The 26284-nt window shown below is 44.9% G+C and overlaps 1 protein-coding gene across 2 annotated transcripts in view; it reads right to left on the bottom strand.

Moving 5' to 3' along the window:
• Positions 1–1512: 1512 nt before the first annotated feature.
• The window catches only part of MGAT5 (alpha-1,6-mannosylglycoprotein 6-beta-N-acetylglucosaminyltransferase), a 752885-nt gene continuing 728113 nt past the window's right edge, over positions 1513–26284 (bottom strand). For both annotated transcript variants that reach the window (XM_086957066.1, XM_086957067.1), the window contains exon 17: positions 1513–3787. In XM_086957066.1, coding sequence (XP_086813192.1) covers positions 3589–3787 — 199 coding nt within the window. In that variant the 3' untranslated portion in view covers positions 1513–3588. The remainder of the gene's footprint in view (positions 3788–26284) is intronic.

Raw genomic sequence — 26284 nt, 5'->3', positions numbered from 1 at the left:
TTGTTGCAAGTTAAAATGTACATGTTTACCCTCATTCTACTCACAATTTAACAGATGTATTTTATATATTATAGAATCATTATTTTACTCATAGTTAAAGAAGCTTACAAGAACAGGTATGGGTACAAATTAACTCTTAATTGGTCAAACATGTTAATTCCTTTATATGTTTATTATATATTTGTAGCAGTTGCATGAATTGTCTGATGAAAATGGGCCACTAAAAAGTGTCAATGTTTACATGGTAGAAAGCTACATGTAGCTACGTGGTTGGCCCTCTAAAAAAACACGTAACCCTAAATTATATTTTTTTGAAAGATACCGTGATTGTTCATAGGAGATTGTAACATATTTATACACAATTGCTTTGTCTATTATCTATAAATCATGGTGCAGGTAGATAGCAAAGGACCGAGGAGATCTGTATTTTAAATAAAAATACTTCAGAACATCATTTGACTATATGTTCTAGAACCCCGATTTTTATTTCAATGAAATAACCTCATCGTAACAGGGACTTTTTATTCACAAAGCATACTTTAACTGCACATATGGAAATACTAATATCCATAAATACCTTCAGATAGGGGAAATCAGTATCCCTGCTCTTATGAAGAGTGAATTTTGATCTCAATAGATGAATAAATGCTTTGGGAGACAAACGTGGGCCGTTACCTTTGAGCTGTGATAGAAATGACATTTTAATCAACTTTTTCAAATGAAACTTTGCTTCCTTTCCTAAAGGAAATATAGGTTTAAAATGCTCCCGTTAATATCCCACAGCACACAAAGTATTATTCTGATTTACATAAAATGACTTTAAATTTTATAGCTTCTTTGATTTTATTGGCTGTTCTTGTGCACTATAAATGGCAGAGGGTTAACAAAAAAATCAAATTGCCTCCAAAGGATAGCAACTTCTTGTCATGGGCAAGATAATACAATTTACAAAGTAAATGCCACTAGATAATCATAATGTAAAATTGTGGCACACACTAGCTACATACCTTGCAAGACCTTTAGCTTCTTTACTAACAAACTGCCACAAAAATATTAGGCAGCACAATTTGAATACTGCAATGAAAAAAGAAAACACTACCCCATCTATCTCCATGTACCTTCATTTTTTTAAAACTATATATGTTGTACAACTTATCAAAGTTACCTTATGTCAACCTTATTGGGGAAGCCCATGTCTAACATGGCCAAAATCATAATGTAGGACTTATGCTGTCAAGAACCCTACAAATAGAGGATTTTGATATTATGCTTACACTTTAATATGAAATGTAATCACATTTTAAGTAGGATTACATTTTTTTCTTTTTCATTACAATTGTATACATTCCGTTGACCAAGAAACATCAGAATTTAAGAAATAAAAACACCTGGAGTAAAGAAAATGTTTTCCTTTTCACATAATGATAGTTTAACCTGTAGGTAGAATACACTACACACAAGCTTAATATGATTTTAAGAATAAAAGCATCCAAAATAGAACCAAACAAAATATATTTCTTTCCAAGTTTACCTTTGCAGTTCAACCGGAAAACCCATTGCTTAGAAAGTATGATAATAAATAAATACATTTGCAAAATCTAATTTTCATTTCACCATAATTTACCCATTGTACATGCTACATAGTGGTGCATCTTAAAACAGCTGGAAAGTACTTTGCTAATACACAGAATCTCAGTAACAGTATGAAAAGTAGTCTACAGTGACAGCCGTAAATTATTTGTTAGGAGTTGCGTCATGAAAAGTACCCACAGAACATTTCTTTATGGTCTTGCCAAAAATATGTAGCTCACTAAGATTTCTCCTTTTACACAGGAACACTTTTTCCAAAGGGAGTATTCAGAAGGAAATTAGGTGTGTGATGGACTTCAAGTAAGATGTCATTTGGAGAGGCTCCTCTCTCCCATACTTCATGCATATATTCGAGTGGTGTCCTCTTCCACAGACAAATGAAAACAATGACTGATTTTACCAAGAGATCATAAAATTGGACTTTCAATCAAGAATCACCAATAGTTTAAACCAAATTTTACAGTGGAATATATGGTAGTCTGCAAGGGAAGAAATACTGGCACGTGCTTCATCAAAAATTGGGGCACTATGTTTGGGGAACAACAAGGAGCATGTTTAAATGCATACAAGTTCTCAGACCGAAATACCCATCTACAAAATTAAAATACCAGTGCCTGTTCCTGAAGAAGCGCTTTTGAACAAGAATAATCCAACTATGGTACAGCTGAAAGAAGACTGAGCATTTTCAATCAGCTCTGATTTTTCATACTTAAAAAACAGGCCATAATGTATCCTCTTAAGCCTGAAATAGTGCATTCTCACACATCACTTCATGCTTTAAAACCAGCATAATAAACATCATATTTTTTAATAAAACTTACATTTTGTTATTTCTAAAGCTTTAACGCATCTAATGGAACTTTGTATTCAAGCATACCACAAAACTAACCAGTAGCTTTCAATATATACATATCTCAGACCTGCCTATTAAAACATACACAGATAATCTTTATAAATTATATACATTTCCACATCTTGCAGTAACAGTTGAACTGTCGCTGTTCTTTTACATATTTTCTGAATGTTAATATTCACAGGAGAGTATGAAACACGCCCAAACGCACACACCTATGATACAGTAAGGCTTCTAAGTCTTAAAGATTTTGCTAAGTCTTTCCAGACTGTCCTCCAGTAGTTTTCCAATATACTTTCAGAATAAAAAAGTGAATAATAATATTGCTGAGACATGATCTTGTACATGGCATGATACTCTCATGATAAATAGTTTTTCCATTCACTCAGTATTCCTATAGACAGGCTGCACAGGAAGAGTAGGCAGATTTTAGCACTTATGTAAACTATAACAGTTAATTGCAAGGAACCACACTGTTTGGCAAGATAATATCAGTACCCTTTGTGACGCTAACAGGATCACCCATATGCCATGTTTCCATTCAGTGCTGTCATGGGGCGATAATTTCTTTTCTGATGATGACAACGTAAAGATAATCTGTTGGTATCAGAGATGAAATTAAGCTTTGCAGTTGATTTAATGTCCTCAATCAATCAGTGATCCCACTTTCCTCAAACACGCCCACCCAGCAGAGCTCAAGCTGTACTCAGACATATATACCTGCAGAACTCTGTACAACATTTTCCATTTCTTCATCAGTAATCTTCTGGAATGCTCCTCATGCTTGTCACCTTGGTTGGTAAAGATGCGGATTGTGATATTGAATAATTCTAATTCACAAAAGTAATACCCTCTCCTTTGATGCCAAATAGCCACTTTGGGAAATCCTAGGAGTGCTGCATTGGCCGTATGCCCTCGGTGAGCAACTACAAGTTTCCAAAGTTCTGCCATGTAAATCTTTCATTTATAAAAATAAAATTAACATAATATTTAATAAAATTATAAAGTCTTTCATTAATATTAATTTTTGTTGTGGAAAAATCCTCTATGAAGATGCACCTCCATCTTTCCACAAAGGAATCTGATGAATCAATCAAATAAAAGTGCAAGAATTATGCTTTGTCCATAATTCAGGTGGGTGACTGCTAAAGACAGTCTTTACAAAGTGCAACTTGTCCTTTCATATAGTCTCTACAAGGGCAGATTCGTTTGTGGCTGGAATGAGAGCCAGCACAGCTGAATAGTAGAAGATCTCCTTGAAAAACACAATGTCTTCTTTTCTCGTCGAAAGAAGGGAGCACTATATCATTTGCAGACTCCACAGACTGGCATTCCAAACCAAATCTAGAAGGAAATTAATAGTAATTTAGTAATTTTTAGAGGGTTAGATGTGCATGGTAACATCAGTTCTATACTATCCTGTGCAACAGCTAAGCAATTATAATTCAGTACACAAAGAAACCTATGGGTTGTATCACGATGAAAATTATTTCTCAATATAGAATGTAGATGTGTACAACATAAGTACCAGGACCTGTTCAACGCTGGTTGAGCCAATACCAAGTGTGTGGCCATTTGAAATACTCGCCGTCACACTCAGTTAAGGGGGCCACAGGGCAAGCAGGGAATACTGTCCATTAACCATCCGGGTTGAGGTAGTTGTCTCTGATATGCTGGGGTTCTTCCTACTATGGATTTGCTAACAGGGTCAAGTACAACCCCTTCAGCACTTGACCCTCAATGGTAGCACTTGCGAGCAGTTACAGGTTTAAAACAAACATTTGCAATGCAATAGGTCTTGCACTTGCGAGAGTTTAAGCTATTGGCATGGTAAATGACAATGCTTTTTATTTATCTGTTTTGCTAATTAACACATAAATAAAAGGAATTGTCATTTACAAAGCCAATAGCTCAAACTTGTAAATGCGACACCTATTCGAAGAAGCGGACACTATTGTCCCAGCTGCTCAAAAAGTGAAAGTATGCACAGCGCTCTGAAAGTTGCAAGATATCATGTTGTGCCTGCAGTAGGAGAAACTCATTAAATAAAATAGTGCTTACAGACATACTATGTAATAACCGAAGTAAAAGGTCCAGTCCTCATTGGAGGTTACAAATGAAGACAAGGCAGTACTAAGGAGGGACTAAAAAACCTGTTAACAAATAATAAGGCAGCATTTATGAAGGGCAAAGACACAAGCCAATGAGAAATATAGGCATAGTGGGCTGGGCTTACATTCCATACTTCAATACAGCATGCCTCGCAGCAGCGTATGGCTCGACCTAAAAAAGGACAGACATTACCCGCATCAATCATAAGTACCAGGCCATAAGCGTCACACAGACTATTAACTTCCCTGCCAAATCCGCCGTGCCCCACCCTTAAATCACGCTGAGCCAGGGTGCAGTGACCAGCCTGCGCATCATTGATCAGGGCTTATTTTAAATGTATGCATTCCAAGATTCAGGGAAAGCGTCCAATTTTCATTTTCCTAATAGGTGCAGTGCTTAAATGTATTGGAAAGGGTTTGCCAGCGTTCAGATGGCTCATTAGCTGGGTATGTATGTAAATGTAATGTAAATGTATTGGCATTTATATAGCGCACTACTTACCCGTAGGGTCCCAAGGCGCTTCGACCGCTGCGAAACCCTTCCTGGCTTCCCTGAGAGTTGGTCCCTTAATGGGTATCTCCAGGGTGAGACCAGGCATCCCCGGCGGTCTGGTGGGGCCGTTAGTGAAGATGAGGCAAGCTAATGCCCAGAGTTGCCGAGTGTGATCGCTGATCAGAGTGGGCACCGAGGCGAGAGAATTATCGAGTCCGCTGACCCTGGTCCAGAAACCTGCCGCCGGGAATCGAACCCTGGTCCCGGGCCGTCCTCTGCTCTCGGGTCTGCCGCCTCTAACCAGTGCTTCTGAGACTAAATGTAAAGCAATGAGATTGTGTGCCTTGGCAGGTTCAACGCACTGTTCAAAAAAGAAGTACTGGATAATATCATGAATTGCCTTTTAAAATGGTTTCTAAAATCTCTTTACAAAAATGTTGGAAAAACATTGATGCAAAATTCAAAGCTCTGCCCCATTGTTTGAAACATCCAGACCCCACCCGTTCATTATACCCTACACACTGCCAAGTCCTCGGATGAGACTTTTCACAAGTTCTAGGACTTTAGTTAAGTGAAGACAACGTGCAGAGGAAGAGAGGAAGTCAAACAGCAGCATGGGTAAGATGTGGCCGAAGCCCAATTTCTAAATAAATACCCTGCCTGCTACTGGGCACAGCTGGTCGGACGCTAAAAAAAGAAGTACTTCAGGGCCATTTGTTGCAAGGATAATCGAGGCCGACATGAGCTCCAAAACCTTAAAAAAATAAAGGCCCTAGTCAGAAGTGGGACTAGCATTCGACATCTATTAAGTTACTGTAAGACTACAGCAACAAAACTCGCCGGGACAGCTCATGTGGAGGTCCCAGGGAAGCAAATTTTCCAGCATCTGCACAGATCAGACATAATACAAATTACTCAATTCGACTAGTCTTCCTCTTCGAACTTATTCTGGGTCAGACTTGGATGCCACATGGCACACATATAGGGCCACTGAAGGCCGCTGCGCACTGGGTCCTTAGAGTCTACTAATCACCTGACTGATACTGCTGCCATCTACCAAGTGAGGCAGTACGGCGGACACGCCAGACATGGCTAATAACCAGGTCACCTAAAAAGTAGCCTGTTAATTGATACACGTATGATAGATACCTCCCTACCACCAGGGACTCCGTAAAACTTTTAAGTGCTCGCCTAGCCAACTGACTCAGAGCAAAACACATGCCGGCTGCGGTTTATAACATACCGCGATCGGATCAATACTGTAAATCAACCTATCAGGATAATATTATATTCTGGTTTGGGATATTATTGACACCAACATTTTACGACTTATGAAATCATCATTATAAGGAATGTAATATATGTTTTTAAAAAATCCCTATGCGTAGTTTGATATTCTTTTTCTAGGTTGGAAGACCACCATCAGTGGGGTTTTAAAAGCACCAGTAATACAAATATAATCCAAATTTATCAATAAAAAAGCAGAAATAATTAGCACAATTCCATACTAGAAGCTGCTCTGCCACCTTTTTTCAATCACCACGGCACTGCTGGTAAAACTCTGTCATGGTGGTAAATGAACTCATATGAAAAACGGGAGTGGAAAGGCAAGCGGCCTATGTTTAGTGTAAGGGTAAGCATGCAAAAAGTGTGCTTGCTTAACCCACCCTAGGTCCAGGGCCACTAAGATTGTGTGGCAGGGAAAAACCAAACTATACGGCAGGGTTGACTAATTTACGTGTCAAAAAAACACATATTTTACTGCATATAGGAACACATTTTGTGATAGTATTGTCCTTTTTACACGTTAACACTATTGCAACAGAAATGTGACTAGTCAACTTTGTGAAGGGGTTTCCACTGTGCACCAGCACGAGTTGTCACATTTTTATAACTTTTGCTTTGTTTGCGCCAGAAACCATGTTTTTTTGTTAAAATCTGCAGCTTATCAAGCAGATGAAGCATTTTGTGGTAAATGTGGCAAATACATCACTATGCAAACATGTCGTGGCTGCAAAATTGTGCAATTAAAATCTCAAAAAGCAGGACACATACAGAATAGTGTTGGGACAGGTATGCAAATACAGAGACTGTCCTGGAAAATCAAGAATCCCCCAAGTCAATACTGGTTAATGGCCACTGCGACTGTGGACTACAAGGTGAAGGTCAAGTCCTTCTGCAGTAAAGAGAAACAGCAAGACCTGGAACTGTAATGAGTCTGACCTGCTTCCCAGAGCCTCAGTGTTACTGGAGCAGCTTTAGCAAGGCCCTCCCCATTGAAAGAGTCAGCATTTGTCATGGTTGGAGTGAATCCAGCCCTTTGTAACCAGTACTGCATTAATTAAGCGTCAGCGAACAAGCAGTAGCAACTAGTTTTATTAATAACTGTTTAATGCGTAAAAACCAAATCTATCCAAACGTCTGGAACATAGTTGGTCGTTTCTTCTTTCAAGTTTCAAAATAGAATTTTCTGTTGATGCAAAGGGTCAACACGAAGGTAACTGATACAGGTTGTTAAAAAAACTATCAACGTGTACATTGGTTTAAACAGGTTTGCTGGCAAAACTTAATACAATTATTAATTTTTGTCTGCAACTCCGTCTACGGCCTTTACATAAAAGTGGTCATTGCTGATGCATTCAAAGCCCATTCTAGCCCTTTGCAGCGCAGCATTGTGGTTATATGGGAATGGAAAATGCTGGCCCTGCAATCACTCGTTGCCCATTAAGTGGTGGCTTGGACTACAGGGCGGCTAAAAACCTTGACTGTACTTTCGGACATCTCAACAGTGAAAGGGGTGGACTTCCTGAATTAAAATAAGCGTTCCTCCCATAACAAAAATATGGCAATTATCAAAGGCAAAACCCCTGCAAGGCAAGTTCACACTTTGCGAGGGACGGCCATCGTCTACTATGGGAAAACAGGGCAAAAATCATAGCCCGGAGAGACCTCAATGAACGTGTGAAAAGGGACTTAATGGTAGCCTTTTTTTCGCTTAGAGAGTACGTCGCCTCAACATAAATAGGGTTGAAATTAATTTCCCACGACTTTGTTTCTAAATCTCACGATTCTTTTCCAAACCTTGTAGTGGCAGTCCGGGCACCACGTTTACAGTGCCACGCTGTCAGCGGGTCGAGGACTGCAGTCCTGTAACTTTTCCTCTTCCCTACAGGACTGGACTGGCCCGTTTAATTCCTGCTTCGCTTACGAGGCGGCCTGCCCCGCCCCTGTGACACGGAGTCATGTGCTCCAATCAGGAGCGGCTTCAGGTGACAGAAAGGCGGACACGGAAGACGCCGTCTCGGTGGTGTTCGGGGAGATTGCAGCCACGAACGGAGGAAGGAGAGGAGCAGAGGAGAACCCGGAGAACGAGGCTTCCGCGAACGGTATCTACCGAGAGTATCCGGGAATTGCAGCGGGTCCACCGAAAGAAGGTCTGGAGGTCCGGAGGAGCCACGACGACACGGCGGAGCAGGACGTCACCCCCGAGCGAGGACAGCAGCGACGAGAGGACGACCCGGGAAAGCCAGGAGGCCAACGATACCGCCCATCGCCCAGCCACGCGCAGGAGGACGCATGGCTAACTCAGGTGCGTGACCATTTGCGTACCTTGCTCAGGTTCAAGCGGGGAGGGACCGGGTAGGAGGGAGGCAACAGACAGTGTGAAGCCTCTGTTTGCACTGCACTCTCGGGGTGTATTGAGCATTGGTGGCGGTGTCTGTGCAACCCACAAAACGTACTCCCTCACTCACCCTCCCATATCGAGTGCTTATAGGTGCTGTGTATTAACAGCCACGTTTGTTTCCTTTTATGCTTTACGGTGGGCGAGCTGGAAGACGGAATCCAGGGAGAGAGCCACGGCGGAGACCGAAGCCCCCAGGACAGCCCCCAGGATAGCCACAGTGTGCCCCTTTTCTTTATCGAATGGACTGTTGTGCTGCTAATAAACAACCTTGCCCATAGCATAGTCTTGGATCTGTCCCTCCTTGTACCAAATGGTTACAAGTGGCGAGCCAGCCAGGAGTTATCCGTCTGCACAGATGGAGGCCATACTCACCAAGATGTCAGAAGGGCAGGCCAAGCTCGAATGGGCCGTTGGACAGTCCAGCGAACAGGCAGACAATGACAGGGCCACGTTCACCGCCGTCATTCAACAGCAAGCGGACCACATCACAAAGCTTACAGAAGGACCGACTCAGCTCCTCACTATTCTAGGGCAGCAAAGAGCGGCCGCACCCCCAGGAGCAGTAGTTCCCCTACAGAAATACGTAGCAGGAGACGACCCGGTCTCATTTTTCCTGAATTTCGAGAGAGCAGCCCGTGCTAGTGCCTGGCCAGGGGAAAGGTGGCCCTTTTACTTAGCGCCCCTGTTAACAGGCGAAGCACAGGCGGCTTATCAACTCACTAACAAGGACGGCACCGCTGCATACGGTCACGTGAAACAAATAGTATTGGACAGACTCGGGGTCGACGACGAAAGTCACAGAATAAGGTTTAGACAAGAGAGAGGACTTGCCAATGACACACCTAAAACGCTCTTTTATAAAATGAAAGAAGCTGCTGACCTTTGGTTGAAACCACAAGACGGCAACCTGGACGAGGTAATGAACAAGATTTATTTAGAGCAGTTTCTTGAAGCATTGCCCTATGGTACACAAAGATGGCTCAGCCAACACGCAGGTTTGACCCTTGAACACGACATAGAGATGTCTTCGTATGCCAGAGCCCAAACCCGTCCAACGGTCAGGGATGGCGAGAAGCCTACCGCCAATAAAGTCTTCACAAGAATCGAAAAGAAACCCGTCAAGGGCTCTCCTGATCCTCCTCCTCCTCCTATGAAACCCAGATCATTAAGACCTGAACCCCCGGTTATGACAGGACCTCAGTGCTACGAATGCGGAGAATGGGGTCATATCGCAAGACTTTGTAGAAAAAGAAAAGAGAAAGAAGAAGAACCGATGGAGGTGGGATATGTTCCTCGTGCCATCCTCTATGCCGAGGAAACCGGACCGGTCTACTACGTAAGTGTCCTCCTTGATGACCTCCCTATTAGGGCCCTGTTAGATTCAGGTTGTCGCCACTCTGTAGTGAAAAGGAGTTCCCTGACTGGTTCCTCATTGTTCCTGAACCGTAACGTCAGGATAAAGTGTGTGCATGGTGACATACGCACGTATCCCCTTAGCTAGGGTAAACATCGTAACAGAGAGAGGCACTCAGCTACAGTGTGAGGTCGGGGTTCTTCCAGAATGACCCGAAGCCTTGATAATAGGGACAGACAATAAAGGCTTCCCCACCTTGATGGAAGAAGCCTTGTCTAAGAGTAAACCCACCAAGGCAGTTCCCGGACTACTAACCACAGAACCATGGGCCAATGACTCCAATTTCCGGGCTGCCCAGTTGAACGATGCCTCTTTGGCTCCAGCCTGGCAAAAGCCCAGGAAGCGCTGGGGCAAAGTACTACATACCCCTGTTTTCTGAAACAGAACGGGCTTTTGTACAGGGTAGGCAGCGATAAAGCTGCTCCTCAGTTGCTTGTACCAGCGGAATTTCATGAGCAAGTCATGTTCTACGCTCATGCCCACCTATTAGCTGGTCACTCCGGGGCCGAAAAAACAACTGAGTCCATCGTACAACACTTTTATTGGCCTGGTGTGTACGCACAAATCAAGAAATACTGCCAGGAGTGTCAAATATGTCAGAAACGCAACCCTTACATTCCGCCCAAGGTTCCGCTTGTTCCCCTCCCCATCATTGGGAAACCCTTTGAAACAATAGGAGTAGACATCATAGGGCCCCTGCCTAAATCACATAGGGGATATCAGTACGTGATGGTGGTGGTGGACTATGCCACCCGCTATCCTGAGGCGTTTCCATTACGGGCTGCCTCCACTAACGCCATTTCCCAGAAACTGGTAGAACTATTCTCTAGAATGGGATTCCCTAAAGACCTTATCACCGATCAGGGTACGCCTTTCGTCTCCCGACTTATGAAACAGGTCTGCGCTATCTTACAGTTGAAACACCTGCGCACGTCAGTTTACCACCCGCAAACTGACGGGTTTGGTTGAACGATACAACAGCCTGATTAAGACCACCTTAAAAAAACTCCTGTCAGGGGACGGAAAACAGTGGGATCAACTACTCCCCCCTAGCCCTCTTCGTGTTACGGAGTCAACACCAGAGTAGCATGGGAGCCTCCCCTTTTGAACTGTTGTTCGGGAGGAAACCCCGTACCCTATTGGAGTTAACAAAAGACAGTAGGGAAAAGGAGGGTGCACAGGATGCGCAAGAGTTGATGGACTACGCCCAACAACTGAAAAACAGGCTGTACAAACTAAGGACCTTGTCCTATGACACTGTAGAAAAGGCACAGGCGAAACAAAAATTATTTTATGATAAAGGAAAGAAATGGAGAGAACTAGACGTTGGGGATTGGGCTCTTGTTCTTCTTCTCACTTCCACCCACAAACTACGTAAAGAGTGGCAAGAACCTTACCTGATAGTAAGAAAGATAGGGAGAGACCCATCTTGTATCTAAGCCAGAAACTGTTCCCCCGAGAGGCTGTCTAACCAACGATAGAGAAGGAGGGCCTGGCTGTGAAGTGGAGCATCGAGAAACTCCGTTATTACCTGGAGGGCCGTCACTTAACGTTGATCACCGACCATGCCCCCTTGACATGGCTCTATCAGAACAAAGGCCGGAACGATCGCATAATGCAATGGTACCTTTCCCTGCAGCCATACGATTTCGATGTATGCCATAGAAAGGGTACTGAGCACTCTAATGCTGATTACTTCTCACGTTACCCTCTTTCCCCCGAACGGGAAAAGCTAGGGGGGGGAGGTTTGTCAGCGGGTCGAGGACTGCAGTCCTGTAACAGACTTTTCCTCTTCCCTACAGGACTGGACCCTTTCATTCCTGCTCCGCTTACGAGGCGGCCTGCCCCGCCCCTGTGACACGGAGTCATGTGCTCCAATCAGGAGCGGCTTCAGGAGACACAAAAGGCAGACACGGCAGACGGCGTCTCGGTGGTGTTCGGGGTATCTACCGAGAGTATCCGGGAATTGCAGCGGGTCCACCGAAGGTCTGGAGGAGCCAAGACGACATGGCGGATCAGGAGGTCACCCCCGAGCGAGGACAACAGCGACGAGAGGACGACCCAGTAAAGCCAGGAGGCCAACGATACCGCCCATCGCCCAGCCACGCGCAGGAGGACGCGTGGCTAACTCAGGTGCGTGACCGTTTGCGTACCTTGCTCAGGTTCAAGCGGGGAGGGACCGGGTAGGAGGGAGGCGACAGACGGTGTGAAACCTCTGTTTGCACTGCACTCTCGGGGTGTATTGAGCATTGGTGGTGGTGTCTGTGCAACCCACAAAACGTACTCCCTCACTCCCCCTCCCATATCGATTGCTTATAGGTGCTGTGTATTAACAGCCACGTTTGTTTCCTTTTATGCTTTACGGTGGGAGAGCTGGAAGACGGAATCCAGGGAGAGAGCCACGGCGGAGACCGAAGCCCCCAAGACAGCCCACAGGATAGCCACCGTGTGCCCCTTTTCTTTATCAAATAGACTGTTGTGCTGCTAATAAACAACCTTGCCCATATCATAGTCTTGGCTCTGTCCCTCCTTGTACCAAAAGGTTACACACGCTTTCATTCGAACCACATAATGCCTTCTGGGAATTGCTGCCTCAGAGTGACTCAAATGAAGCAAAAGAATCAAGACGCCTAATAATGTACAACTTCTTGCTCTGATTTTCAATACCTACTGACAGATGATGTGGAGTAAAGGCGCTCTGGAGCAACAAGGCAAATGTGGTTGCCTAACCTCATATTGGGTATTAAAACACTGCCATAATTGGGGCGTAGTGACTTTTTCACATAGCTTCCACGCTTCCCAGGTCCACGTGCACCTTTCCTGCCCCAGGAGAGTTTCTTTTCTCTTCATTCCAGTACTTTTAGTTTTTTTTTTTAAGAATGGTATAAACAGTACTAAAGATCCAGGAACACAAAGAATACAAGCGAGAATCTAAACAAAGCCCAGCTGAGACCCCACGGAGCGAAAGGGGCTTATTACAGGGTACTTATTTAGACTTGGTGAACCAAAGGTCGGAGTGCAGGCGGGGGAGGAGGGGTAAGAAGACACGGACTACGAAGTGAGGGATGGGGCGAGAAGGCACAGACAACTTAGTATCATCATTGGCATCCTTTTCCCCCCCTCCTAACATAATATACATTTTATTTCCCATAAATAAACACACAACACAATTATGGTTTGGGAAAAGTGGCTGCAGGTTTATTACATACACCGTTATGCAATAGGTGGGTTATCTTACGGGCGATCCAAGGGCAGGCCACCAACTGGGCCGCCTGCCCGCCTGATGAGCCAGGCAGCACTGGGGCGAACCACGCCTAGGCTGTCCTTACTAGTAATCCTCTCCGGGATCACGTGACTGTTGGTACCTTACTCACACCCCTTTCAGGGTGGAGCGTCGCATAGCAAACCCCCCGGTTGTTAAGGCCCACAACCGCCCAAAGGACTAGCGGGGCGCCAACACGGTTTCAAGGACCCTCCCATGAGGCTCCTCGGATTTGGCTCTGGCACCCCTATGGTGCCGCGCAGAGGTATCCTTGGTACTGGCCCGCTTCCAGATCGCCCTGTAACTCCGCCTGCAACGAAAAAGGAAAACATTTCAATATTCTCGGCCACCCTCCTGCCACCACCACGCTGGGTAAGCGGTAGCGAGGGAGACGGCGTGAGCAGCGATCAAAAGAGATCGCCAAAATGGTGGGGGAGGGATATATACCCTACCCAAGTCCTGGTTGCCCAGGAAGTGATGCCCCTCACGCGCCGCTACCAGGCTGTGGGGGTGGGACACTCCACCGAAGTGCCTGTCCCTGAAGGGGCGAGGGGTGGGGTGCCCAGGCGACACTAGAGAGCTGACCTCTCTAGTGGCCCCCTGTGGGTGCCTTGGCCAGCTGCAGAGTGTGGGCGGGGGCAAAAAAGCGGCAGCTTTTACTGCTACCTAAAACTACAGAGAAGCTGAAGTGAATGCTCCCAGCAGCTGGGACTGGCCAGGCTGGACCAGGCAGGACAAGGCAAGAGAGCGCCTCGGGAGCACCAAAGCTGCAGTCTGGGGGGGTTTCAGATCGGAGGCCTCTACGACTGAGCCGATAAAAAATGAAAATGCGGGGCTTCAGGGACCAAGGAGAGATGTCAGGAACAGAACTCACACCCTCATGAGGATCTCCTCAGCAGACTTTATGAGATCGGTCTGAGAGGGACGGTGTTGAGCTGGTTTAGATCTTATCTAGCTGGTCGCCGGCAGGTGGTCTGGGCCCCCCCATACTCGGCCGAAGTGCCGCCTTTGGAGGTCGGAGTCCCACAGGGGTCGGTGCTTAGCCCGACTCTATTTAATATCTTCATGACCCCTTTGGCAGTGCTGTTGGAGTCTTTTGGGGCTCAGGTCATGTCATACGCCGATGACACCCAGTTCCTTTTCACTTGTGGTAAGGGAGCTGAGTTCAACGGAGAGAGCATCCGCGGGTGCCTTGGGGCTGTTTTCGACTGGTTTCAGCGAAACAGCCTCAAGTGCAACCCTGACAAATCAGAGGTGATTTTCTTCGGGTGTCAGGCTGACCCGAGTTGGCAGGATTGGTGGCCTGTGAACATGTTCCCTCCCTCGTCCTCTTCTCTGGTGGCTAAGAATCTTGGGGTCAAAATTGACAACAGCCTATCTCTTGAATCCTAGATCTTGGGCCTGACTGGCACTTGCTATGATCTCCTTAAAATGTTGCGCAAGTTTCTTCCCTTGCTCCCTTTGACGCATAGGAAGACGACGGTCCAGGCTCTTATCTGCTCCAGGCTGGACTACTCAAATGTTTTATATTTGGGTCTTCCGGACTACCTACTACAAAAACTCCAGGTGGTCCAAAACTCGGCGGCACGGGCCATTTTTGGCCTACCTCGCCAAGCGAGAGCCTCGGACCTGTTACTTTCCCTACACTGGCTCCCTGTTAGGAAGCGGATTGTTTTTAAAGCACTTACGCTGGCGCATAAGGCACTCCATGCAGTGGGAGCTGAACATATCCAGAAACGCCTTGCTTTCTACAAACCTACAAGATCCCTTAGATCCGAATCTCTTGGTTTGGCTATTGTCCCTGCTGGGTAGGGGGACGTTCTTTCAAACATCTTGCTCCTCAGTTATGGAACACCCTCCCCCTGTCGCTCCGCTGTACCTCGAACCTGCTGGCTTTTAGAAAAGGTCTGAAAACGTGGCTCTATGGACAGTGATTGGTCTGTTTTTTGTCTTTTCACCTTTTCTTTCTCCTTTCTGTAGTTTTTCTGTGGGTCAGAAAGCACCGGGACACTCCTTGGAGTAGCCGAGCGCTATATAAGACACCCATAACATTAACATTAACATTCTCAGAGGTCTTTATAAATGCCCTAATTATCAATCTCACTCCAGCCGCGGATGCCCAGCGTGAGTCACGAGGAGCAGAGCTGGGTACTACCTTAACCCTGGCTTTCCATTTGGATCCTCTGTAAATTATCACAAGAGGGTGTTTTAGCCTCAGGGCCAACGTTGGACACCCCGATGAACACTGTCCCTCACGGAGCGTGAGGGAAGTGTGGGATCTGGGAAGGTAAGGCGATATATCAGCTCCCCACGTGTGACGTCACTTTATGACTCAGACATAGTGCTGTAAAACTACAACGAGAAAACACAAACCATTCACAAGCGAGAATCTAAACAAAGCCCAGCTGATACACCACGGAGAGAAAGGTGTGAATTACAGAGTATTTTTTTACACTTGGTGAAACACAGGTCGGAGTGCGGGCGGGGCGAGAAGGTACAGACAACGGAGTGCAGGCAGGGGGAGAAAAAATAATAATAAACGGAGTGAGGTGTTCCTGAAGCGTGTCCACGCTCCGTAAAAAAAAGTTTGAAATAAAATAAAAAAACAGAAAACAAAATGCTAGGTTAGGAAGCAGCCGCCATTACCGAAGCTGTCACCCCTTGCGTGCTGTGCCCCTTAATGAAGTAAATAGTTGTCGGAACTGGTAATGAAAGCTCCAGAGTTAGGACACAGTAAAAGATCGATTCCTCATGGGCGGAATCAAATGGAGTCAGTGAGGTAACAGGAGAGACTACCAAGCCTCATAATGAATCGGAAGCAAGCCTTTATGAAACACGATGTCACCAGCCAATGAAAAGTATGGGCTGAGAGTGGGCGAGGCTTACACAACATCCTCCATTACTGCATGCCTCGTAGAGCGAGCAGCGTATGTGCGCTGCTGCTAGGCTCAACCTAAAAAAGGTAGTATGTGAGAGATTGAGCTCAGAACTCAACAGTCACACAGCACAGCAATAACAGATTGTACAACCCAGTACTTTACTATGAAAAATAAGTACTTTATTATACAACAAAATTAAACACTATACATGGCACAATGTGCAGGCACAATTTAGTGAACTGTTTGATGTGCTAACTGTTGTAACCCCAGGGGATCGATCTTGCTACAGCCATACTCCTACACTTCTGCTTCAGAGTGTGAGGCTTTCACTCAGGCCCTGTTTCAGGGTGCCAGGATCTGGTGTAGTGGCGCAAGCTAGCCACACCATTCTCTAGCTCGTAGCAGAATGGTATTCCCCACAGTAATACTTGTTTGGGTCACAGCAGCACAGATTCAGCCAGGGTTGCAGTTCTTGGTGTAGCAGCACTTATTAATTGCCACGAGTCAATTGTTGCCACCTAGGAACACAACCAGGAAAGCCTGATGCCTGCTGACACCTGGGGTATGCAGATTCCTCTGAAATGTTCTCTTTCCTCTGAACAGATCCCACCAAAACCATAGTCCAATTCTTCTGGTGTGCCAGTCAGAACTCCTGCAGGGTTGGCAGGCTCCTTGCCTCTCTCAGCAGCCAGGTTTACTTCTAGGCACCTTAAGTCAGACGGAAAGCCTATTTGAGCAAGGCAACACTTCATGTGAAACCCCCTGACCCCTGTCAAGGTTGCTATCAAACACACACGAGACCTGGTTGCAAAGCAGACCTCAGAGTACTCTTTGGCACACTTTTTACAAGATCATATAGAAACTGGAACTTCCTGTGGATCAGAGAGTCCCACTTTTATACAGTCAAAGCAGACAGGAAATGAAGATCTGCTGTCTGCAATCTCAGAACCAATTTAGTGTGGTTCTGCTTCCAAGAGTTCTCTCCAAACTGCTCTAAAGAAAAAGCTGTTGTGTAGAGATGTTCCTCACAGAAGGGTAGTCACCAGCCTGGAGACAACAGAGGCACAAGAGGTGAGAGATTCTGCACTGGCTGTCATTAGCCACACTGAAGAGTGATCAGGGTAAGGATGTCCTCACCCAAGGACTCTCTTTCACCTTAAACAAAAGAAATGATAGTACCAACCTTAAACAAATGTCAGTGCTACATAAATGCTGCTTTCAGCAAGAGGCCTAAATGAATTTTTTAAGGACCCTTGTCTCTTCCCCCAGTTCATAGTCTATTCCTTTTTTCTCCTGCTTCATAAATGTCAGGAATTTATTTCCACTGTCTGGGAAATCAACCTTACCTCCATCTTGCACACAGAACCAGGCCTGGAGCATCCCAAATGTATCCCATTACTCTGGTTCACTCAAACCCAACACATGCACCACACAGTCCACATGCACAACTTGCAATGTTAGCGCTACGATCCGAGTTAGTGCACAAAAGCAGGCTTCCACCACTTTGACAGATCTATTCATAAAATATGGAAAGCTGCCACCACCTCTCTACGTGCTAAACCAATGCCAGGGACAGTAATGAGGAAGTGCCCCATTAGGTGCAGGGCCTTTCCTGGACCTCATATGTCAGGAGATAGGCTTAGGCTTCCATGTACACACTAGATTAGAAACGCAATAGGGCACTAAGAGCAGGGGAAAACAACTGCACACCATATAGAGAACGTTCCTGTTCCAACACCCACTTTTACAATATGTATTTTCCTGTTAATTTATTATATTTACACTATATATTTATAAAATGGCTTTGAGTTCGAATCAGAGCGCTATCTCCTCAAAGATCAACTCAGGTTGAAAGAATATAAGACCAGTAAGGAAAAAAAATGAATTTGCCCAAAACAAAATGTTTTCTTAGAACATTTGGGAGATAAATGAAATGTAGGATCTAATTATTCTTTTTAAATCAAACTTAATAAAATATCAAATTTACCTTTGAAAAACGCACATCTAAGTAGCATTTACATACATATAGCAAATATGCACGCATAGTAGTTCTAAATCTCACTTTTTAGCCTATGTCTAAACGTCTGGCTGAAATCAATGCAACAGATCGAAGTATGAAAAAACTGCAAAACAAGCAGGTGACATGGACGACTGTGGACAACGATGTTGAAGAGCTGCGAAGGCAAAGGGTTAAAGGAGTGTGACACTCTTGTTGGTGGCAATAATACAGTAGATACACAGGAAAAAGGTTTTGTTCTCATTGATCGATTATAGATGATTTCCATAGTTTCTTAGTCCGGTGGAGCAGACCAGATATGGAAGAAATTAAGTTTGTCTAATAACATGGGTGGCAATTTGTTTGATTACTTGTTTTTGTAATCTTCAAAAATACAAGCGATTGATCTCCAAATTATTGCAGTTTATGAGAGTTTATGAGAGTTGATAATCTTTATGACAATCATTTAGGGGCTGTCCCATCTAACTTCTGTGATAGTTTTGACTCCTGGGTTACACCTCCTTTCAAGATCCCACATTTGAACAATGCTTGTCTGTATTGGCTGGGTGGTTTTAACTCAAAGGATCCACTCAGTTTCCTCTCACGTATGGTGAAGCAAATTAAAATATTTTTCTGGCCATAATAGACTGTGTAAAGGTTCAACAAAGGATTGATGAAGCTGGAAAACAAAGGTTAAATTCCATGGCAAATATGTTCAAAGAAATGCAAATTGGATTTTGTTAATTTTACAGTTAATAATGTTATACATTAAATCTTGATTTCGTTTTTCTACCTCTTTAGTATTTTAAAATTTTAGATCATATTCTAGAGAAAAGGAGACTAATTTCCACTTGCAAAAGCCATCACTAGTGGGGCAAGAAAAAAAGGCCAAGTACAATGCTAACTGCTGTCCCTTGTTACGAAGGAAGGCTTGCCACATCATACATATCACGTTGATGCAGCCTTCATTACTGAAAGGGTCAAATGCACTATTAGGGCTTGTTTAGGTGAGGAAGAACACTCACGAAAGGTACGTTCATCTATTGAAAATGTCTAAAGAGACAACATTAGTATAACACTTGTTTCGGACAGCAACGATGTCTGGAAATAATGTGCTAACATAACAGAGAAACTGTGGCTTAAAGAAGTGCTTAGTACAGGAAAATCATGCAGGAATGATGAAAAATATTCCGGGGCATGATAAAAAATGCCTTCAAGTCCAAAGATAGCTGGACTAAGCATGGGCGAATTTTGCGGATCTCGCGTTCGCGGATTTGCGAACTCGCAATCCGCAAAATCCGCGAATTCTCGCGATTTTTTTTTTTTTTTATGTTTGCACGGGTTTCTGCAAGTTCGCGAGGGTTTTGTACAATTTCGCAAATTGCGAAATTGTACAAAACACGTGCGAACTTGCAGCAACCCGTGCGAACACAATAATATGAAGAGAAAGAAGCTCCTGGTCACAGGAACAGCACGGGGATTGCGCTCATGAAAGTCAAGGATGCAAAGGCCTCTACCCAGCATCACAGCTGACTTTCCACGGTAGATTTGGGAAGAGGCACACCTGTCCAGCCTCGAAGACGCTCATGATTGTTTTTGGGCTAATGAATGAGTCACTGAATTTGAGCATCAACTAGTTCGAGCGACCATGTGTGTGTTACTATGCAATCTCCCCGAAGGGCGCAGGGGTCCCTTGAGTGAGCTGTCCATCATAGTGGGTGAATGGCGGGAAGACGGTGCAAACCGTGAGTGTGTGCGCGGGGCCAAACGTGCGGGGCTTCCATGCGAGTTCACATGCCTCTTGTGTGCATAAAAGGTCAGAGAAAGATCAGTTCAGCAGATGAAGAGAAAAAGCTCCTGGTCACAGGAACAGCACGGGTATTGCGCCCGTGAAAGTCAAGGATGCAAAAGCCTCTATCCAGCACCACAGCTGATTTTCCACGGTAGATTTGGGAAGAAGGCACACCTGCCTCGACGACGAATGAGTCACAGGAAGGGTCACAGGAAGGGCATGTTGTAAATATTTTAGGATGGCGCCGGCAAGCTGCCAGCGCCATCCTAAAATACTTACTAAATTAGCTTCAACAGGAAGCTCTAATAGATAAAATAAAGCAGGTGCGAGCACCTGCATTATTTTATCTATTAGAGCTTCCTGTTGAAGCTAACTTAGTAACTATTTTAGGATGGCGCTGGCAGCTTGCGGTGCCATCCTAAAATAGTTACAACAGGCCAGGCTTGAACTTTTGCCCTCGAAAAAATCCGCCGCTCGCGAATTTGCGGATTTTCGGTAAATTTGCGGGAGTTCGCGGATTGCGAATTTACCGAAAATCCGCAAAATCCGCGAGTGGAACGGATTTTCCGCCCATGCTTAAGCTGGACATGTTGGATTGTTTTCCTGCCCAAAAAATATAAGAATTTAAAAATCTGTTTAGAAGTAAACTGTTCTTCCTAAGTTTGGAATGAATATTTTTCTGATTTCTATAAGGGACAATATAAGGGAATATTTAAGGCATTAATCGAAGTAGCACAACAGACTCTGAACAGTGGCCTAAATGCAAACCAAGGCCTAAAACTACTATTTAGGGCAGGTTTGTTTCTTACTGATCTATGGATGACAGTTTTGTCCAAAATATGCAACTGCTTATTTTCTATTAGTGTGATTCGGAAGGCAAGGCTGATTCACTTATTTCAAGGAAAGCACAAGTGATTCGTCCTATTACAGGCTCACCTCAATTTTAGGCACTGCAGTGAAGTTAATAGTTTCTTTTATTCTTTACGATTTGCGAACTAGGTGAGGAGCACAAACTGATGACTTATGTATAGGACGGTTTTACAGAAGGATGGGGCGAGTTGAAAGAATTCCGAAATCTAATCTTGGTATTCTTTACGATTTGCGAACTAGGTGAGGAGCACAAACGGATGACTTTTGTATAGGATGGTTTTACAGAAGGGTGGGGCGAGTTGAAGAAAATACGAAATCTAATCTTGGTTGGTGCAATGGGCATGATAGCTAAAGGTGGTGAAATCTATATTTATTCATTTATATGTAATTCTTGTGAGTTTTTAACAGTGCGAACAAGGCAGTAGAGCATTACAGTACTTTACTTAGGACCAATGGCAAATCAGAGGTAATAGTTTTTAAAAAAACACAGCAAATCAAATAGGCATGCATCAAATATCAGAGCAAATCAATATAGGCATGTAGAGGATGCAAAGTCTTGGGCGAATACATACATCCAGCTCAAAGAGTGAAATAAATATTAGTACAGGTCAATGTGCATGAAAGGAAAGAACGCAGAACACACATCACAGAACAAGGTAACTAAGTGCAAGATATCAAGAAAGGGAATGGAGCCTTAGACCCTCACACAGGATTATATGTATTTACAAGGATTAGGGTTAAATGAAAAACATATCCAGAAAAAATGTCAGCACTGCCTAAAATACAACCAACTACTAATCATGAAAGTAGGGAGAGGATGTGGGGTAATATCCAGAGCGGTTGACTTCAGAGCTGGGGAACCTGGTTTGAGTCTCAGGTCGGCTCAACATCCTGTGATTCTGGGCAAATCACTTAATCTCCCTGTGCCTACAACAAATGAATGTGTCCTTAACTGGTGCTCATAAAAAGCACCAGTGTTGAGCATCGGAAACCACCACTCTAATTAAGCACTGCCATTAACCGCAAAAAGGTGCAGCGATAAATCAAGTTCTAGTACGAGCACAGACCAAGAGAAGAAGGATATCTGTGGCCTATAGTGAAAGTACAGAGTGAATTAGTCTAGGATGAAAAGTTTAACCCCTTGCCCGCGGCCGGAATTCCGCTCATGTGCGGCATATTCTGATCGCGGGCGTGGTCATGACGGCTCCCGGCCGTCATCAGCACACGAGCACTGTGTGCCATGACAGACGGGAGCCGTCACCAGCATTCAAGGGGTTAAATTTGTGTGTGAATGCTGAAAGGATGACTATAATACATATAGCAGGAGGCATGATATTCCACATTTAGGAAAAATGCACATTAGTATGGTGGGAAAAATAAAGTTGGTAAATCACTAGCATATTATTTAAAGGTTAGGAAAGAATGACATATCACTTCTGTGTCCTCTTAACGAGGGCAGTCTAGTACTAACCATCAAGCTATTTTAGGAGAGCTTGTTAAATATTATAAGCCCTTATATACTCCAGAAGTAGTGCCCCAATCTTCCACAACTGCAGAGTATTTGAGTCAGACATCATATATTTCCCCTCTGACCTGGATTTTGATTCTTTAGAGGGTAATTTTACATTTGCTGAACTTTCTGGAGCATTAAAATCTTTAGTTAGGGACAGCCCCGGTCCTGATGGTTTCACAGTGGAATTTTATCTTCATTTCTCTCACCTTCTTTTTCTTTATTTTAGTTATTTTGGTTGTTTAATTATTTTATTAAATCCTCTACCACTTCAGGTACTTTCCAGGAAGCAAATATTTGTCTTATACACAGAGATAGTAAATATCCTGAAGATTGTAAAAGTTATAGTCCAATCTACTTATTAAATGTGCATTATAAAATATTTGCTAAACTTTTAGCTCTTCGTCTGCAGCCCGGGCTGCGACGTCACTCGGCATAGGCCTTGCTTTACTATCCTGGACTGTGGTGCTGCGTTGGCTTCATCCACGAAGTCCTTCGAGATTGGGGCTGCGGGAGAGGAGCGGACACAGATGGCACTTTTCCCCGCTGGGTGCCATCTACCCTAGGACCTGACGTCGAGTCCGGCCGCATCTGCCTGCGCGTGTGAGCCCCTGGGAGCTCATCCGGAGTTGTACTGCCGCCTTGCACCAGCTTAACTTAAGAAGAGTACGCACGGGGGAGCCCTCACTGAGCTGGAGTTCTCTATGACACGTCCGTGTTATTTTCCTCTGTGACCGCACCCCTGAACTCAGCGCCAGGGAACCTGTCTGGAGCTGTGTTGCCATGGGGCCTCCTGCCGCCTTGTACTGGGCCCAAGGCCCCTTGCTGTTCTCATCTGCACCCTGGGGGAGTCGCGGCGGTCCCGCATCTGCGACCTATTCGCCCGCACTCGGACCAGAAGGCCCCCACCCCGCAATGCTCCACGGAAAAGAGATTCAGCGGGGGAGAGACCTCACGGAGTAAAGAGCTTTCACCCACGCTGTTTCCTTAGCCCCCCGCAGTAATCACCGGAGCAGAGAGTTCAGCGCATGGGAGCCCGCAGAGAGCCCTCACCCGAGCTGGAGTCTTTGTGGCCTCCCCATCGGACCGTGAGAGAGCTGTGACATCCCCACACATCGGGAGGCAATACTTCGGACCTTTGCCGGATGTGCAACACCCAAGCCCTAGCTCATTGCATCCCATGGCTAAATGTATCATTCCTGGGCGTAACCATTATGATTTGCTGCAATATTCCAAACCATTATGACTCTGATGTTAATTGGTTAGACAAGCAGGCTAAACATTATAACTGTGCGGCTGACTGGCTAAGCAAGCGGGCTCCACTACCATTTTGCGCCTGAACAATTCACACTCAAAATGGCAATCCTTATGAGCTAATGAAATGAAGGGCCACTCACTTCACCCCACCATATTGACGTAGACAGAGGAGTAACAGATATAGCAAACATGATCCTCCATCAAAGAAACAGAAAGAGGACTCAATCAAGATAGTTTTGTTGTATAGACAGAGGACATGGCCTAGTTAGCTTAGATGCATGGAAAGAGTAATAGGACCAATCACCAGTTCTACTCCTTTACCAGGCAAACAAGCGGCTATCTTGGCCAATACATTAGGCATCCAGCCAGGAACATAATCTCGGATTAGTCAATCCCCAGAACCACTAGACCCCTTATGTGGTGCTGTAACAAATAGTGAGGCCTATTATTTCACATATGTCCCGTTTAGATCCCTTCCCACTCCAACCCTCTAACTATCTGACTATCTGACCTTCTCACCCCCCCTCCAACAATCCGATCATATACTAAGGAGCTCAAGGGCCAACACACCTACTCTATCAAATACCCTCCTGCGCTCTCAAAAAACGAAGCAAAAGGCTTCAAACAATCTCCTAAAAGCACACCCAGAAACCCCAATCTCTGCACCTATTTCTCAAATAACACAGGACACATAACGAATGACATATTCTACACCAAAAGGAGAGCACAATGGCGGAAAACCTTTCTCACCCTATTCTCAACTGCATCTACTAAGAAAAATGCACACTGTATTACACTATCCATCATTACCTCACCGTTCTACAACGCAACTGCCACATTTACCATTTATCATAATGGGATCATCCTCATGCAGGCATCAGACCACAACCTTATTCTACTGGATAATATCTTCCCAATCATCAAAGGGAAGGTTACAAGACCCTATCCCACCTCTCCTAATCCTCTGAGGGTCTCTATCTGATCCTCCTTCTAGACATTCCCCCCGCTATCCCATAGCACAAATACATCCACCACAAGTCCAACTATCACCCCATTAAATAATACTCATCTGCAGTATATATGCTTCCCCCCCCCCCAGTAACACCAATATTCCTACTACACCCACTTCGCCTCACACTCCTGTCACCTCATCCATGGCCTTCCCACACACTCCTTTGCCCGACACTACCACTCCCCATCTCCACACCCACTTCTTCTCCACCCTCCACCCTCACCCCTCCCATCCCCATGGGACTCGTCACTGTAAACCCACCACCCATTGATCCAACACAAGTCTTATCATGGGACACCACACAAGCCACAACACCTCCCCACTTAACCACAGTCCAGACCATAAATATGACAACCCTAACACCTGACCCCAAACTAGGCGAGACAATGCTATCCTTACGACAAATAAAAGAAGACGTTCAAACTCTTCACGATCTGATCGGGCAACAACCCAAGCCCAAAGCGAAACTCATTCAGCAACCTTGTTATAGCCCCTCGCTTCAGGAGCCCCCCAAATGGAAAACAGTACCTTACCCCAATGCTTCTTCCCGGCTGACCAGGGAAAGGAGAACGCTATCACCAAAGGACCTTACTTCCCTACTTCACTCTTACGAACCTCCATCCCTACCTAGAGGGCCAGTTCACTTAGAGACTACACAGAAACAGTCCTTAATCCAACCCATCCTTCCCAATGCCTCTAGATGGACAAGACACACTCGCAGAGGTATTGTTGAAAGCAACCTCACTAGAGTACCCATCTCTCATGACCAGAACACCACCTCAACCAAGGCCCAGTTAAAATGCATCTTATTAAATAGTATCGGCAGCACGTCATGCCACTGACATATCTGACCTTATTATAACCAATGAACCCGACCTCATAATTTTAACGGAAACCTGGCCGAGTCAACCACATCCATTCTGGACATGTTAGTTCCCCGAGACTACTACATTAGAAGACTAGATAGACCCGATAAGATAGGTGGTGGTATTGCCTGCATTATTAGGAACAACATCTCTGTGAGCCGCTCTAACACCCCGATGCTCTCTTCCTGTGAATACCTCTGCCTACACATTACTAGCAATAGCAAGCCAATATGCACACTACTCTACTTCGACCATCCTCCTGGCAACAACCTCACCTTCATCGAACACCTGATGGATATTTTAGCGACAAATGTAGGACAACAGAATACACAGATCTACCTGGGGGACTTCAACCTCCACTGGAACAATCTTGACGACCCATGGGTCGTCAAGATTGCCTCAAAGCTTTCCTACCCAGACCTCAATTTGACCCAAATTTGTGACAGCCCCACGCACGAAAAAGGATCAATCCATGACCTAATTTCCAAATCAGACTCTACCCAGCTGGAATCGATCATCCCATGCGACTGGTCCGACCATCACATTATTACTTTACATATCAAGGAAGCAGTTAAACTACTCTCTGTCCAACCCACAAGAACAAAAATCTGGAAGAGGAACCTAGAACACATCAATCCGGTCGATCTCACATCCGCTAGTCACACCCTCGCGCCCCCACCAGATGAATCCAATG

The sequence above is a fragment of the Lissotriton vulgaris genome, chromosome 2_1, assembly GCF_964263255.1.
Source record: "Lissotriton vulgaris chromosome 2_1, aLisVul1.2, whole genome shotgun sequence".
NCBI classification, from domain to species: domain Eukaryota; kingdom Metazoa; phylum Chordata; class Amphibia; order Caudata; family Salamandridae; genus Lissotriton; species Lissotriton vulgaris.
This window is presented reverse-complemented; position numbering and strand designations above follow the sequence as displayed.